The sequence below is a fragment of the Panthera uncia genome, chromosome F1, assembly GCF_023721935.1.
Source record: "Panthera uncia isolate 11264 chromosome F1, Puncia_PCG_1.0, whole genome shotgun sequence".
Lineage (NCBI taxonomy): Eukaryota > Metazoa > Chordata > Mammalia > Carnivora > Felidae > Panthera > Panthera uncia.
The window spans coordinates 46,443,099-46,460,899 of record NC_064813.1 but is presented as its reverse complement, the minus strand read 5'-3'; the positions used below and the strand labels follow the sequence as shown (position 1 = coordinate 46,460,899).

Below are 17,801 nucleotides of genomic sequence, written 5' to 3'. Positions count from 1 at the left end.
ATTGAAGTTTACTTTCTCTCCTAGTTTGTTAAGGTGGGTATGTATTGTTTTTAAATCATGAAAGGGTATTAAATTGTCAGATGCTCTTTCTGCATCAGTTGAAGTGATCATGTATTTTCCCTTCATTCTGTTAATGTGATATATTGTATCTGTTGAGTTTCATGTTGAACCATCCTTGCATTCCAGGAATCTGTGCCACTCGGTCATGGTATATAATCTTTTTAATATGCTACTGAATTTAGTATGCTGCTGAATTTGGTTTGCCACTTCTTTTCTTATAAAGAATGTTTCTTTATGGAAAGAAGTTGGTTTAATAATTATTAGTTGCTCTTTATTTTGGGAACTGAGCTGAACATACACATATAGATATATACACATACACATTAATAGAAAATACACATATATATTACAAGTAAGTAAATGTATATGTGATTATATTTATAATTTTTGAACTTTCATTCCTTCACTGGTCTCTTCCATTAGATTGCAAAACTTCATGAAGGCAGGAAGAAATACTTGCTTTTGTTTATACTGATGCATTCCCAGTTTTTTATTTGGTACTCAGTGCTCTTGATAAATGTGTATGGAATGACAATGTGTATGGAATGAATAAACAACAATTAATGTTGTTTAATTCTCTCAATAATCCTTTATGATATTTCTACCACTTTTACTTAACAGATTAAAACAGTTTAATAGCTGTGAGTCAGTAGTTCTAAGGCAAATGGAATTGTTTTAATTAGTTGATGTGTAGTTTTAAGGATGTACCATGCACCAGGCAACCTGGAATAGGCATTGGAGGCATAATAGACAGTCCCTGACCTAAGATAGCTTACATTCTGGTTGAGAGAAATAGACAAGTAAGTAAAGAATTCTAGAGCAATGAAGAATTGATATAGGTATCAAATCTATATGTTTTATAGATATAATATATTTTAGGAATGTGTTTTCTATTTTCCATGTTGGCATACATTGTATGCATATACTTCTGGGTTATAGTAGGATTTAGAAAGAGAATTGTGCTTATAATTTGTGTTTTGTTCTTGAAATCTTTTATGTTTTCAGCCTCATTGTCATTTGTCTATAGAGATACAGTTTTCTTTTTGTACATAGCTTTTCCAAAATACTTTTCTTTAAAGGACTCACTCAGTGTACTTTTGCCATCATAAATACAGTAGTCAGGAGGGTAGATTATAAACTTGTAGAGTCTGCGTATGTATTCTGTGTGTATTCTTCGTTTAGAATTTCAGTATTTCATGAAGTTGCATGTAAATAGCATTTTCCCAAATTGAGTAAATATAATGTATTCTTTTTCATACTGACAATTGTTACACATATTTTTCTTATGATATTACATATTATATTATTTCCTGCTTGTTTAAGCAGCAACCAATATTCTGTATCCCAGTAACGGAAGATTTTTAGATTTTTCTCACTTGCTAAAATAAGGCAAGTAAGGATTATAAACAGTATACTCTGTTTTGTCTTGTTGTGTTTTGCAAAAATGATTCGATCACTTCTCTGTCACCCCACTCCATTCTTTATCAGTTATTTCTTTTCTGGAATGCCTCAAGTCTGAGTAGAAATTGTAATGGTTCTGACTTTTCAAGAGAAAGCAAGTTTTCCTCTCCAGTTAGCATAATTTGTCAGCTCTTTTAGTTTTTTTTTTTTTTTTTTTTTTGCTGATACTTTATTTTCCCAGATGGGTATTATTTTTTCCACCAATCCAAATATCTTTAAAAATGTAGAAGTGTCAGTCTCTTGCATATTACTGCCAAATTATTATTCCTGTTTCTTAATGTATGCCAGATATACCACTTTGTAGTCTTTGGAAAACTTCACCTCTGTCTCTTCATCTTTAGAGTAAAGGGTGGTGGTTTTTATATGGTTTATGAGGTTCTTAATGCAATGAGTTCTATAATTTTATTTCAAAAGAGTGCAGATCAGAGTGGAATGAACTTTTAGCTCTTAGTGTTGGCTAGGGAGCCCTAAAACAGCCATAAACTAATGACATGATTAGCAAAGATTTCTTCCCTCTTTTACATGGAGCCCATAGTCTCCTATTTAGTAGGTTTATAGCTGTGTATACACAGTGGGTGTGAGAGAGAAAATGTGTGAATGTGTGCTTGCACTTACGCTTACACTTATTTGTGTTTACTACAAAATTAAGCAGTGTTATAATGATTTTGGCAACTCAAAATTTTCGGTACATCTGAGAAGACAAAATTGGATAAAACTCTTTTCAGTTACACTAACAAACTGCTCAACTAACTGAGGTAAGATGTGTGTAGAATTGCATAGAGTGGTGAGATGAAGAATTGTAAAGGTTCACATAATTGAGAAGAGGTAGGGGGAGAATAGGCCTTGCAGTCTATTTTAACTAGATAGGTTTTATAAGGGATGTCATATTCCACCTTTTTTTTTTTTTTTTTTTTTTTTTTTTGCATACTAGTGTCATTCTGTCCCTCATAGATGGGTGTTCCCCCATGAGTCAAAAGGTAGGATCATCTGTAATTTTTAGTTTACTGCCTTGTAGCCTTGTATACAACTAGAGGTATAACTTGCTAGTTCTAATTTGTAAAACAGATCCCAAGGGAGAACTCTTGATTGACTTGGCGTAGGACATATGCCTCCCCCAGTAACCTAAAAGGCTTATTGCCAAAAAGGAGTAATTTGGAGAAGGAGAAGGTCATCAAACAATGATAGCTTACTTTGCACCAGAAAATACCCATTTTTGTCATTTAAAGGGGTCCCAGTTTTAAGTGTCCTCAAAAGTAGATAAACATACTTAGGAGTTATGATTTGTAACGGATAATACTTTTTTTCCCATAGTACTCATATCTGCTTGTACTTTTTGCTGACCCATGTTATAATAGCCATAGCTGGTCATATAGTATGAGTATATTTTAGTAGTCAGCTGAATTAGTTTTGGTTTGGATGGTTCTCAGTTTGCACCTAGTGCTGTGTTCTAGTGATTCTGAACTTCATCTACTCTGTTCAAAAAAAAGAGAGCTTTGATTTGGATCCAGCCAGCCTTATAGTCAAATGTAGACAGAAAGATGTCCGCATATGTGTGTGCTCATTATCTTTCTTCCCGTCTCATTTATTTTTTTCTCTGTTTCTGTGGGTATTCAAACCTCACTCCATGAATCAGCATTTTCATATAAGGGTTTCTAAGTAATATGGATAACATTTATTTTATTTTCATGTTTATTATATAATATCTAGTTTATTCCTCTTTATGCAGGAACAATGGTATGGAAAGCTAAAATCTCTTTAATTGATTTAGTTTATTTAAAAAAACCTGTGATAATAGTCTACCATTCCAAATGATTTTACTATGTAAAATCATTAAGTTTTGAAGAGAATGTATTATGGTTAAAATTAATATTAATTAGGAGCATTTCTTTAGAAATATTTCTGTGATTCTAAAACTGCTTTCTATTATGGATTTATGTAAATTCCCTGCTAGTTATCAAATTTCATTTGGTTTGAGTACAACTAGAGTAAGATTTCCATAAATTACTAGTTGTTTTGAAATTTACATTTGTAGCTTTCTATTAAAAATGTTATAGGGGCACTTGGGTGGCTTCGTCGGTTAAGTGTCCAACTTCGGCTCAGGTCATGATCTCACAGTTCGTGGGTTCGAGCCCTGTGTCAGGCTTTGTGCTGACAGCTCAGAGCCTGGAGCCTGCTTTGGATTCTGTCTCTCCCTCTTTCAGCCTCTCCTCACTCAACTCTGTCTCTCTCAAAAATAAGTAAACATTAAAAAAAATTTTTTTTAAATGTTATAATGAAGGGTTGGCTGGGTGGCTCATTTGGTTAAGCGTCCAACTCTTGATCTCAGCTCAGATCTTCATCTCAGGGTTGTGAGTTTGGGCCCCATGTTGTGATCTGCACTGAGCGTGAAGCTTACTTAAGAGAGAGAGAAAAGGAAAAAAATGTTATAATGAAAAGTTTGGTGTGAATATGATTGAAAGTGTAAAGTAAAGATAGTAAACTGTACAGTATAGATAGCTTTTTAAGATCTTAAACATTTCAGAGGCATTTGTTCCTGAGTATATAAACATAACAGATCTTAAATGTAACAAATCTCATCTTTATAAATGTGATTGTTTTCCCTGAATATTTTAAAGGCATTTAATTTGAAATGTTTGTGGGTTTTTTTAATGTGTTCCAAAGTAACATTACTTACATCTTTCTAGTATGAGATTATGTATCATTTATTTATTTTGAAATTGTTCAATGGAAAAAAGATTGACTTGATTTTAAAATGGATAATGATATTTCTGAGAATATTAAAATTGTCAACAATTAAGCAAATCATTGAATATTAGAAAAATATTACATGCTTATGGTAACTACTGTGTGGTAATGAACAGTTTAAATTTATTTTCTACCAAAGATTCCTATTACTGCTTCAAGACCAATAACATAAAAGATAAATGAGGGGTTTTTTTTGGTTTTGTTTTGTTTTTTAATGCTTGGGATCATAGCATGGTCAGTAGAGGGGCTGACTGAATGAGAGCTAAATATGGAATTTCTTTGCAGTAATTAAAGTGTTTATTATGTAAAGGAACTCTGGCATCATGTGTCAATTTTTATTCTTTTAAAGGAGGGTGCATCAGCCCGTAAGACCCAGACTCCTGCAGCACAGCCAGTACCAAGACCAGGTAAAAATATAAAACTTTGGCTTTGTTTTCTTTTTTTGTTGTTGTTGTTTGTTTGTTTTTTAATGATCACAGTGAAATTTTTTGATATGTATAATGCTGTGCAGGAATTGAATTTTTAATTAAAGTATTTATAAAGTAATATAAGAACATTTATTTGAAAACAATAGGTATAGTTGAAGAGATAAAGAAAAGTTTTTTTAAAATGTTTTTACTTTCTTAGAAAAATACTGTTTATTTTTTCTTAAGTTTGAGAGAGCGTGAGTGGGAGAGGGGCAGAGAGAGAATCCCAAGCAGGCTCTGCACCCTGATGCACAGCTCGAATCCATGTACCATGAGATCATGACCTGAGCTGAAATCAAGAGTCGATTGCTGACTGAGCCACCCAGGAGTCCCTTTAAAAAGCTATCTATATGTACCCATCCCCTCACCAATTCCTTGTTTGAGTTCCCTGAGAGTACATGTGGATGTGATTTTTCGGCCCCCCGTTAGAAGCATAGCACCATAATTTTAATAGACTCTTCTGTAGCTTTGATTCTTGGACTATCAGATGTCTGTGTTATTGATCATATAAGTTTCTGTAACCAGGTTTTGTAAGGTAAACAAAGGCATTATTGAAGTTATGTTAGAAATATTTTTCTTCCCTCTTCCTAGTTCCTGAAAAGATTGATGTTTATAAATGCATGTAGATACCAACATTATATCCATTTTAGGTGCTTTGGGCTTGACTTTGGTGTTTGCTTTATTTTTATATTTAGCGTAATTACAGTGTTAGGCTATACCACATGTCTTTTTTTACTTCATTAGTGCTGTTGAAAATGCTGTGAAAAAAATTAAAAGGATCAGAAAGGCACAGGCAAGAATTTAGGCGATGTTCCTCTTAAATTTGGCAGTATCAGTAGTGTGGATTTGGATGTGTTTTTATTCATAGTACATTTACAAGCTAACCCTAAAATTATGTAGGTTATATATACTAAATATTTCTGGAAACACTTTAGAAGTATGGTGTGAAGATTATATGTGGCTTATGTTGGAATAATTTTGTAGGCTGTCTCACTGTGTCCTGGATCTGTACATTTGGATCTTGACACGACTAATATTTGCTGCTTTTTTTTTTTTTTTTTTTTTTTTTTTTAATGACAGTGAGTTTGTTTGAAATCTTTCTCATTCCTGTTTTTGAGAAGGAGTAGGGAAGAAGAATGCTCCAGGAGTAGGGAAGAAGAATGCTCCATTAGTCACGTGTTGAATTTGGAGAACATTGGATACATTTATTTCAGATGACAGGACTGTCAGACTGTTTTTAAGTCGAGAGGACCATAGAGGTGCCTGGGTGGCTCAGTTGGTTAAGCATCAGACATTGGCTCAGGTCATGATCTCACAGTTCATGGGTTCAAGCCCCGTATTGGGCTCTGTGCTGACAGCTCTGAGCCTGGAGCCTGCTTTGGATTCTGGGTCTCCCTCTTTGTCTGCCCCTCCCCTGCTCATGTGTGTCTGCTCTCTCTCTCTTTCTCTCTCTCAAAAATAAATAAACAATAAAAAACGAATAGTAAGTAGAGAACCTTACCAAAAGCCATTATAAGAGTATAAGGAAGCGGGGTAACTGGGTGGCTCAGTCAGTTAAGTGTCTGACTTTGGCTCAGGTCATGATCTAGCGGTTGATGGGTTTGAGCCCTGCATCAGTCTATGTGTTGACAGCTCAGAGCCTGGAGCCTGCTTCGGATTCTGCATCTCCCTCTCTGCCCCTTTCCTGCTTGCACTCTTTCTCTCTCTCAAAAATGAAGAAACATTAAAAAAAAAATTTAAAGAGTATAAGGAAGAGCAATTAAATTCAATAAATATTAGTCGAATACCTTCCATGTACTCAGTGCCAGAAACCAGGAAAAGCTAAGAAGGATCTCTCTTTAGGAAGGAAGAAAGTGAAGGAACTGAGTTGGCCCCCAAAAATATAACATCTGAAGTAGAAAGATACTGTAGAGGTAGTTGAATGATTGATACAGAATTGTTTTTCTTTGGAAAGGAGGGTGGGAGGTTATAGTTGGTCAGTCTAAAGAAGATTGCCTTAAAAATTCAGAAAGAGTTTAAGAGAGTAAATACCACCACCTAAGTGAGGATTTTAACCCAGTTTTGTGTTGTGTAATGTAAAATTGTCTCTCATTTCTCTAAATCATTGTCTCAAAATCATTTGGCAGACAAAGGAAAGGGGTAGGGAGAGGCACTAATACCTAAATCAGGGTGTTCAAATATATCATGTGATAAAATGAAGTTAAGGGAGCTGGATTCTACCAGCCAGTTTTGTGGCCTTGGGGAAGATCATATGTAAATAAAGGAACTCTTGAGTCTTTTCAACTCTTAATATTCTAACATTCTTTTTCAGTTGTTCTACCGAGGTGCACTGGCAATTAAACTGATTGAAATTAATGTGAACTAATGTCTCATAACAGATATTCTGCTGCTCATCCATGTGAGGTCTTCTCTTACTGCTTGACTCCCATAGGTTCTCAGTCCCTACACACCATTTTATTTTTATTTTATTTTATTTTATTTTATTTTATTTTATTTTATTTTATTTTATTTTTGAAAAGTTTATTTTTTTAAATTTATTTATTTTGTTAATGTTTATTTATTTTTTGAGAGAGAGAGAGAGACAGAGTGCTAGTGGGGGAGGGTCAGAGAGATAGGGGGACACAGAATCCGAAGCAGGCTCCAGGCTCTGAGCTGTCAGCACAGAGCCTGACATGGGGCATGAATCCGCAAACCATGAGACCATGACCTGAGCTGAAGTCAGCTGCCCAACCAACTAAGCTACCCAGGCGCCTCTATATTTGAAAAAACTTTATTTATTTATTTTGAGAGAGAGAGAGAGAGTACGCGTGAGTGAGGAAGGGGCAGAGAGAGAGGGTGTGTATGAGTAAGCAGGGGAGGGGCAGAGAGGGAGAGGGAGAGAGAGAGAAAATCCCAAGCAGGCTCTGTGCTGTCAATGCAGAGCCTGATGTGGGGCTCAAACTCATAAATGGTGAGATCATGACCTCAGCCGAAATCAAAGGGTCCGAAATTTAACAGATTGAGCTACCCAGGCACCCGCCTGTACATCATTTTAAAAGCAAAAATTGGGGCACCTGGTTGGTTTAGTCAGTTAAGCATCAGACTCTTGATTTTGGCTCAGGTCATGATCACACAGTTGTCAGACTGAGCCCCATGTTGGGCTCCACACTGGGCGGGCTCCATGCTGGGAATGGAGCCTGCTTAAGACTCTGTCTCTCTGTCTCTGTCTCTGTCTCTGTCTCTCTCTCTCTCTCTCTCTCTCTCTCTCTCTGTAGCTTAGTCAGTTGAGTGTCCAACTTTTGGTTTGGTATGGAGTCATTGTCCCAGTGCTGTGGGATTGAGCACCGCGTTGGGCTCCTCGCTGAGTGTGGAGCCTGCTTGAGATTTTCTCTCTCTCCCTCTACCCCTCTCCACTGCATGCGCGCGCTCTCTCTCTGTCTCTCTCTCAAAAAAAAAAAAAAAAAGATTCTCTCCTTCTCCTTATGCTCTCCCCGTCCTCTCACTCAAAAAATAAAGTAAATAAAAATAAATTTTTATAAGTTTTTAGCATCAATAAAACCTGGTTTGAGTGGATGCTAAGCAGTTTGTCGTGTTTGTCTTGATTAGTGAATTTTTCTTCTGTTGTAGAAATGTTTATTGTGTTTGCTTATGGAATGCTGCCTAATTGTTTTTACTAAAGATTTTTTTAAGTTTATTTGTTTTGAGAGAGAGAGAGAGAGAGAGCGCGTGCTCACGAGTAGGGGAGGAGCAGAGAGGGAGGGAGAGAGAGAATCCCAAGCAGGTTCCACACTGTCAGCGCAGAACCTGACTTGGGGCTCGAGGTTAGGAGCTCTGAGATCATGACCTAGCCAAAATTGAGAGTCAGATGTTTAACCAACTGAGCCACCCAGGTGCTCTGATGCTACCCAATTTTGAAGGGATATTGTGTCATATATGACATGTTCATTATGTTATCTTTTTAAAATTGAAAAAATAAGAATGCTCAAAACATATCTGACAGTGTAGTGGGTTATAGACAGCAATTATGCAGTTATAATAACTGTTACTTGTAGGTAGAATTTGAATCATTTATTTTTTCCCCTCTCCAGTGTGGTAGCTCAAGTATAGAGTTCCATTGTTGATTATTGTTTCCTTTTTATTATTCTTTCACCATGTGTTTATTGGGCACTAATTGTGCCAGGCAAGTCCCTGGGTAAATTTAATATTCAAAAGTGTCTAAAGTTATTCCCAACTTCTAAACATTTCTTTAGAGAACATAACTAACAAAAAGTACATGTTTTTCAGTGGATTAGAGAGGAGAAGCCTTTGATGAGCCATAGTTCTGTACCTGACTGTCATTTTCTTTTTAACTATCTTTTTTTAATGCTTATTTATTTTTGAGAGAGCGACTTTGACTTTGAGAGAGCGAGAGAGCACAAATGGGTGAGGGGTGGAGAGAGAGGGGAACAGAAGATCCGAAGCGGGCTCTGAGCTGACAGCAGAGAGCTGATGTGGGCCTCAAACTCACAAACCATGAGATTGTGACCTGAGCCAAAGTCAGACACTTAACTGAACGAGCCACCCAGACGCCCCTGTCATTTCTTTTTAGATTAAATCTTTTGCACATATCCCTGCTTCCTGTCTCTTTCTAATGCATTTACATTGCATACTTCACTTCTCCAGCTTTAATTTTCCACTTTTATTTCATAGATTTCCTGAAATGGATAGGTGGCCCGTAGCTCTGGTTTATCTTCTTACATGTGATTTTGAGAGAGAGAATTAGCCTCTCGTGTAATTTCAACAGATTGTGCTGATTGTACTATCTCATTCCATAGTTTTAATCTATGTGCCGATGATTTTCAAATTTGTATTCCCAATTCAGACATCTCTTCTTACCTTTAGTATCTTATACAAACAGTCTCTTTAATATTTGGATATGCCATAGACATCTTAAAACTGATGTAAAATCTCTGTTCTCGGATATCTTCTTCATGAATACGTGGTACCACCATCATCTACGTTTCTTAAGCAAAAAATTCAGGAGTTATTCTTCATCCTTCACTCTTCACATTTGCTTATTGCTCTTATCTAATATGTCACTGACTTCTGTCAAACTTACTTTTTCTGTGTTTCAAATTTGTCTCTTTATCTTCTACCACAACTCATTTGTTTACATAAATTACATTTCTCTATACCAGTACATCATGAAGTCCATGACCTATTTCTGGTTCCCAACAAGATACATATAGAAATTGGTAGTATGATACTGTCACAACATCCACGTGCATGATCATTTTCTAGCAATTCATTGTTACTACATTTTATTCATTTGACCTTGGATTGGAAATTAAAAAAGCAAACAAAAAAACCCCTTACCATTACACCTAATTTGAGTAGCACCTTTGTGGACTGTTGTTACGAGTCCTGACTGAGCTTTCTGCTTTCATGTGTGTCCCCTTTTGATCTGTTACCTAAATCTATTGTTTTTCTTTTACAGAAGATGTGACGTGAAAATCAAACTATGTCACTTGCTGCCTTAAAAGTTACAGAGTTCTTCAGTGGCACTTAAATACAAACCTAACATTATCTAGAGGCCTTATATAAATTGGTTCCTGCGTGTATTTTTAACCTCATCTCCCGCCACTCTTTCTTTTGTCCCTGTAGTGTGCACATGTACAGTTCCCTATGCACAGCAGTTTCTTCCTGTCTTTGGCATTTGCTCACATTCGTACCTCTTGTCTGGACCATTCGGACACTTGTTCTTTGCAAGTTGGCTCCTTTTCATTCTTGAAATCTTAGTTTAAATGCCACTTCCTTTGAGAGGCTTTCTGTAAGCATTCTAGCCAAAGGATACTTTTCTGTCAGGGTATGTTTCTTTTGCTCTTTAATATCACATGTTCAAATTTGTTTATGTGTGTTTGTGGTTTGTGTGCTTGCTTGTTCATGCTCTGGCTCCCCTACTTCACTGGAGAGTCTTTGAGGGCAGGGATTATTTCTGTTTTATTTATAGTAATAAGAGTGCCTTGTACATAAGGCTCTGAATATTTAAGTGAAGACTGTAATTATATTTGAAATCAAACATAACAATAATAATTACTTACTCTCAGCTCGTACATTTTCAGTCATGGCATTTGCTAAAGTGCAGTGGTAGTGTTAGTGGTACCAGGAGCAGCAGCATTTAGCATTTAGCTGTAGCCACAGGGTTCACTAAATATTGAATATGCATGCGCCAAGACCTGATTAAGGAGTTAAGGTGCATTGTTGTCTTTAAGATTCTCACAGCAGTTTCAGGATATAGAAACTATTATTACTGTTTTATAGTTGAGGACAACCGAGACTGAGCAGTCTCTCAATTCGACTTGCTAGGGTAATTTGCCTAGGAAGTGGCAAAATGGGGATAGGAATTGAGATCATCTGAGTGCAGATTCTTGCTCTTAATCACTTTGCCATATGGACTGGTGTTATTCTACACTTTCCTCCCCCTCTCACTTTGAATTATGTTTATCATAGGGGTACCTGGGTGGCTCAGTCAGTTAAGTGTCTGACATCCAATCAGGTCATGATCTCACCTTTGGTGAGTTTGAGCCCTGCATCGGGCTCCGTGGCTGGCAGTGTGGAGTCTGCTTGGGATTATTGCTCACTCCTCTGTCCTGCCCCTCTCCTGCTTGTGCGCTCTCTCTCTCTCTCTCTCTCTCTCTCTCTCTCTTTCAAAAAAAAAAAAATCAAGTTTATCATAGTGTGTTTGTCACAGTGTCTGTACCTTGCTCCTTACTTTACTGGGGAACCTATTTATATTTTTTTGTAGCTTTTTTTAAATCAAATCTTTAGGCTTTATTTTTAATATGTGAGCTTTTATATTTTGTCTTTTTCTTACATCACATCTTCTCAGGCTTGATTTTAGTGAATTTTTTCCTAAATTCAGGAGTCCATCGTGAGCTTCTTTACCAAACCAATGTTGTTTCAGTCAAAGATTTCTTTTTTGTTGTTCCCCCTTAGTCATTCTCCCAGCAACTCTTGTCTCCTGTTTATCCATGTATTCTATCCATCCTGTCATTCCTTTATTCCTCTAACAAATACCATATATTTACTGAGACTGTATTATATTCCAAATGATGCTACCTAGCTAATCAAGTGTATCTGTGAATCCTAGTTCTAAAAATGATTTAAGAAAGTTTTAGGTTTTTTTTTCTCAGCAAGAAGAGATGAGGACACTATAATAAATATGTATGTGTGTGTGGACTTCTATTTATATATATCTTTCTCTGCTTTATGTGACTGGAAGAATCCTAGTGCTGGGCTCCATAGAAGTTTACCACAATAAATAGCTATTACAAAGTATTAAATTAAAATGTAGAATTTTACTGCTTTTAAAATAGAACATATTCCAAAAATGCATGTATCCCTTTAAAAATGGTAATCTGTTTTTAACAACTGATGTTGAGTTAGAATTTTAAACTTCCTAAATTTTTATTTATTTTTATGATTTTAAAAAATGGAATTTCTAACACAGTACATGACACATAGAAAGCAGTCAGTATGTTTTTATTATATATGTAAATACTGAAAATAGAATGTACAGCATTTTCAAATTCTAAAATATATTAATCTTGAACCAGTCTGATACTACTCTTATTATACCAACAAATGTTTCTGTGCATTATAAAGTCTATTACATATACAAATAATGAGAAGATATGAATATTTGTGTTTTTATAACACATTCACAATTATTAATAATATAGGCAGTTCAAAATAATATAGGCCTTCACATGACTCATTGCCTGTAATGTTTTCTTCTAATAAACAAAAAACAAATGTAACAAAAATGTAAGAAATATTTTAGGTCTTAGTTCCCATTAATACCTTTTTCCTCCCAAATGTTTAAGCACGTTTTCCCCTCCCAGTCCTTCCCACAGTGTTTCGTGTTCTTGTAATATTCTGTTTTTGCATTTATTACATTGGTTATCAGTTAATTAAACTTTTTGCTTCCTTTGCTAGACTTTAAAATCCATTAATGTAGATACTCAGTGTCCAGCAATGTAGTATATCCACTTTCATTGTTACTACAGATTGTTGAGTATTGGTAGGACATTTTAATGTTTTTGTGAAACAGAGAAGTAAATTATTTGAGAAGATTGAGGTTATTTGAGAAGATTCCAGTATATTTTAAAATTTTATAACTGGTCATATGTAAATACAAATAAGTTTTAGGCCATATCTGTATTTTTATTTTTTACTTTATTATTTTATTTGTATTTGTATTTTGAAAATAAAAATGCGATGTTTCTAACACTCAATTTTTTCCCCTCTTAACAGTTTCTCAAGCAAGACCTCCCCCAAATCAGAAGAAAGGTGAGGTTGTGCCTATTGATTCTAAATTTATTTTAAAAAGTAAAAGTAAATAAGCTAGATTACAAAATGAAAGCTGAGACTCTGTTTGTGAAGTTACACCAAATGTTTGTGCTTGGTAGTCAGTGCTCAGGTCTTACTCATTACCAAATATTTTGAATATTACTACTGACTTAAAATATTTTTTTAGGTCAAAGGAACTAAGATTATAAATTTACAAACTTTAAAGTTTTAATTGGGCAAGTCTATGTCTTTTAATGATAATAACAGCATATTTGGTACCTTTAAAATTTTGTCTTTACAGGATCTCGAACACCCATTATCATAATTCCTGCAGCTACCACCTCTTTAATAACCATGCTTAATGCAAAGGACCTTCTACAGGACCTGAAGTAAGTAATTTGCTAGGATATGGAGATAATGTTGAGAATTAGTAGTTAAGAATTTGGTATTCCTTATTTGGAGAAAACAGAATTTCAGTGTCTGTGCTATCGACTTTACAGATAGTCTGAAATATTATTTTCAAAACAAAGTACAGTTGACTCTTGAACAATCCAGGGGTTTGAGGTGCCGACCCCTGCACAGTTGAAAATTTATGTACTACTTTTGACTCCTGCAAAAACTTAACTACTAGTAGCCTAATGTTGACTGGATGCCTTACTGATAACGTAATTAATATATAACATAACAGTCAAATAGCATGTATTTTGTATTTTATATGTGTTATATACTCTATCCTTATAATAACATAAGCTAGAGAAAAAATTTCATTAGAAGAATCACAAGGAAGAGAAAATACATATATAGTACTGTATTGTATTTATATAAAAAAAAAAATCCATGGATAAGTGGACCCGTGCAGTTTAAACCAATGTGGTTCAAAGATCTGCTGTATATTCTTTTCATTCTGGATCCTTTAGGGAAAATTACAGAAATTTTTGGCTAAAGTTCTAATAAAAAGGGTACTATTATAGTAAATTTTAATATGAATTATTTTCTTTTGACTTTTCCCTGAAGAGCTTGAGGAAGTTCTAAAACAAATTTGGTTTCTCTCCCTCTGCCCTTCTCCCAAGTTCTAGCTGAAGAATGGGAAAAGTGATACCAACTTCTGTATATATTAGGTATATACCTTGTGAGGTAGATGGAGGTTGGGAACGTAGTTTTTAATCCAGACCTTAGGAAAAGTTAGTTGAATGAAGCCCATATCTTATGTTAAAATTTCCAGATACTTAGCTTTCTGAGAAAAAGTTTTTAAAGTATTATTGACCTTTATTAGTTCCAGGTGTATAGGGTAAAGATTTAATATTTGTATATATTGCAAAATGATCACCACAGAAATCTAGTTAACATCCATCGCCTTACATAGTTACAAATTTTTTTTTGTTTTTTTTAACTTTGATAAAATAATTGTATTTATTTATTTTTAATTTAAATCCAAGTTAGTTAACATATAGTGTAAAAATGGTTTCAGGAGTACAATTTAGTGATTCATCACTTACATATAACACTCAGTGCTCATTCCAACAAGTGTCCTCCTTAATGCCTCTCACCCCATAGTCCTTCTTCCCACCCAACACCCCACCAGCACCCTTCAGTTTGGTCTCTGTATCTAAGAGTCTCTTATGGTTTGTCTCCCTCTCTGTTTTTATATTATTTTTGCTTCCCTTCCCTTATATTCATCTCTTTTGTATCTTAAATTGCACATATGAGTGAAAACATACCATATTTGTCTTTCTCTTTTTTAGTTTGCTTAGCCTAATGCACTCTAGTTCCATCCACATTGTTGTGAATGGCAAGATTTCATTCTTTTGGATTGCTGAGTAATATTCCATTGTATATATATATAGCACATATACCACATCTTCTTTATCCATTCGTCAGTCGGTGGACATTTGGGCTCTTTCCATATGTTGGCTATTGTTGATAGTGCGGCTGTAAACATTGGGGTACATGTGCCCCTTTGGATCAGCACTCTTGTATCCTTGGATAAATACCTAGTAGTGTAATTGCTGCGTCGTAGGGTAGTTCTATTTTTAGAAACTCCATACTGTTTTCCAGAGTGGCTGCACCAGTTTGCATTCTCACCAGCAGTGCAAAACGGTTCCTGTTTCTCTGCATCATTGCCAACATCTAATGTTGCCTGAATTGTTCATTTTAGCCATTCTGACAGGTGTGAGGTGGCATCTCATTGTGGTTTTGATTTCTCTTTCCCTGATGATGAGTGATGTTGAGCATTTTTTTATGTGTCTGTTAGCCATCTGGATGTCTTTGTTGGAAAAGTATTCGTGTCTTTTACACACATCTTCACTAGATTATTTGTTTTTTGGGTATTGAGTTTGGTAAGTTCTTTATAGATTTTGGATACTAACCCTTTATCTGATATGTCATTTGCAAATACCTTCTCCCATTCCATCAGTTGCCTTTTAGTTTTGCTGATTGTTTCCATCTCTGTGCAGAGGTTTTTTATCTTGATGAGCTCTCAATAGGTCATTTTTGCTTTTGTTTCCCTTGCCTCTGGAGACGTGTCAAGTAAGAAGTGGCTAAGGTCAAAGAGGCTGCTGCCTGTTTTCTCCTCTAGGATTTTGATGGCTCCCAGTCTTAGGTTTAGGTCTTTCATCCATTTTTAGTTTATTTTTGTATATGGTGTAAGCAGGTGCTCCAGGTTCATTCTTCTGCATGTCACTATCCAGTTTTCCCAACACCATTTGCTGATGTCTTTTTTCCACTGGATATTCTTTCCTGCCTTGTCAGAGATTGGTTGGCCATACTTTCGTGGGTTCATTTCTGGGTTCTCTATTCAGTTCCATTGATCTGTGTGTCTGTTCTTGTGCCAGTACCATACTGTCTTGATGATTACAGCTTTGTAATACAGCTTGAAGTCTGGAATTGTGATCCCTTCAGCTATGTGGTTTTGTTTTTCAGGATTGCTTTGGCTATTTGGGGTCTTTTCTGGTTCCATACAAATTTTAGGATTGTTTGTTCTAGCTCTGTGAAGAATGCTGTTATTATTTTGTTAGGGATTGCATTGAATATGTAGATTGCTTTGGGTACTGTCGACATTTGAACAATATTCTTCCAGTCCATAAGCATGGAATGTTCTTCCATTTCTTTGTGTCTTCTTCAATTTCTTTCATAAGCTTTCTATAGTTTTCAGTGTATAGATTGTTCACCTCTTTGGTTAAGTTTATTCCTAGGTATTTTATAGGTTTTGGTGCAATTGTAAATGGGATTCATTCCTTAATTTCTCTGTTGCTTCATTATTGATGTATAGAAATGCATCCGCTTTGTGCATTGATTTTATATCCTGCAACTTTGCTGAATTTCATGTATTATCAGTTCTTTAGTGGAGATTTGCAGTTTTTAAAGTGGAGTCTTTGGTTTTTCCACATAGAGTATCATATTGTCTGCAAAGAATGAAAGTTTGACTTTCTTCTTGCCGATTTGGATGCCTTTTATTTCTTTGTGTTGTCTGATTGCTGAGGCTAGGACTTCTGACGCTATATTGAATAACAGTAGTGAGAATGGACATCCTTGTCGTTTTCCTGACTATAGGGGGATAGCTCTTTTTTTCCCACTGAGGATGATGTTAGCAGTGGGTCTTTCATATATGGCCTTTATGATCTTGAGGTATGATCCTTCTAACTCTCCTTTCTTGAGGGTTTTTATCAAGAAAGGATGCTGTATGTTGTCAAATGCGTTTTCTGCATCTATTGAGAGAATCATGTGGTTCTTCTCTTTTCTTTATTAATGTGATATATCACATTGATTGATTTGCAGATATTCAACCAGCCTTGCATCTCAGGAATAAATCCCACTTGATTATGTTGAATAATTCTTTTAATGTATTGTTGGATCCAGTTTGCTAGGATCTTGTTGAGAATTTTTACATCCGTGTTCATCAGGGAAATTGTTCTGTATTTCTCCATTTTAGTGGGGTCTTTGGTTTTGGAATCAAAACCTTGTAGAATGAGTTTGGAAGTTTTCCTTCCATTTCTGTTTTTTGGAACAGCTTCAAAAGAATGGATGTTAACTCTTCTTTAAATGTTTGGTAGAATTTCCCTGGAAAGCCATCTGGCCCTGGAATCTTGTCTATTGGGAGATTTTTGATTACTGATTCAATTTCTTTATCGGTTATGGGTCTGTTCAAATTTTTTATTTCTTCCTGTTTCAGTTTTGGTAGTTTATATGTTTCTAGGAATTTGTCCATTTCTTGCAGATTGCCCAATTTATTGGCCTATAATTGCTCATAATATTCTCTTACGATTGTATTTCTGCGGTGTTTGTCATCTCTCCTCTTTCATTTGTGATTTTATTTGGGCCCTTTTTTTCCCTTTTTGATCAGTCTGGCTAGGGGGTTATCAATTTTGTTCATTCTTTGAAAGAACCAGCTCCTGGTTTCATTGATCTGTTCTACTGTTTTTTTGATTTCAGTATCATTGATTTCTGCTCTGATCTTTATTATTTAACAGCTTCTGCTGATTTGGGGCTTTATTTGCTGTTCTCTTTGTAGCTCTTTTAGGTGTAAGGTTAGGTTGTGTATTTGAGACCTTTCTTCCTTCTTTAGGAAGGTGTGGATTGCTATATACTTCCCTCTTACAACTGCCTTTGCTGCATCCCAGAGGTCTTGGGCTGTTGTGTTTTCATCTTCATTTGCTTCTGTGTACTTTTTAATTTCCTCTTTAATTTCTTGGTTAACCCATTTATTCTTTAGTAGGGTGTTTTTTATATCCAAGTATTCATGGTCTTTCCAAATTTTTTCTT

The 17,801-nt window shown here is 35.4% G+C and overlaps 1 protein-coding gene across 3 annotated transcripts in view; it reads left to right on the top strand.

The window, feature by feature from the left end:
- CDC73 (cell division cycle 73) overlaps positions 1 to 17,801 on the top strand; it is a 216,006-nt gene that overhangs the window by 83,574 nt on the left and 114,631 nt on the right. For all 3 annotated transcript variants that reach the window (XR_007458848.1, XR_007458847.1, XM_049634539.1), the window contains exons 11-13: positions 4,616 to 4,673; positions 13,008 to 13,043; positions 13,345 to 13,432. Coding sequence is in view for 1 of the 3 variants with exons in the window: in XM_049634539.1 (XP_049490496.1) it covers positions 4,616 to 4,673; positions 13,008 to 13,043; positions 13,345 to 13,432 (182 nt within the window). In the remaining 2 variants the exon portion in view is untranslated. The remainder of the gene's footprint in view (positions 1 to 4,615; positions 4,674 to 13,007; positions 13,044 to 13,344; positions 13,433 to 17,801) is intronic.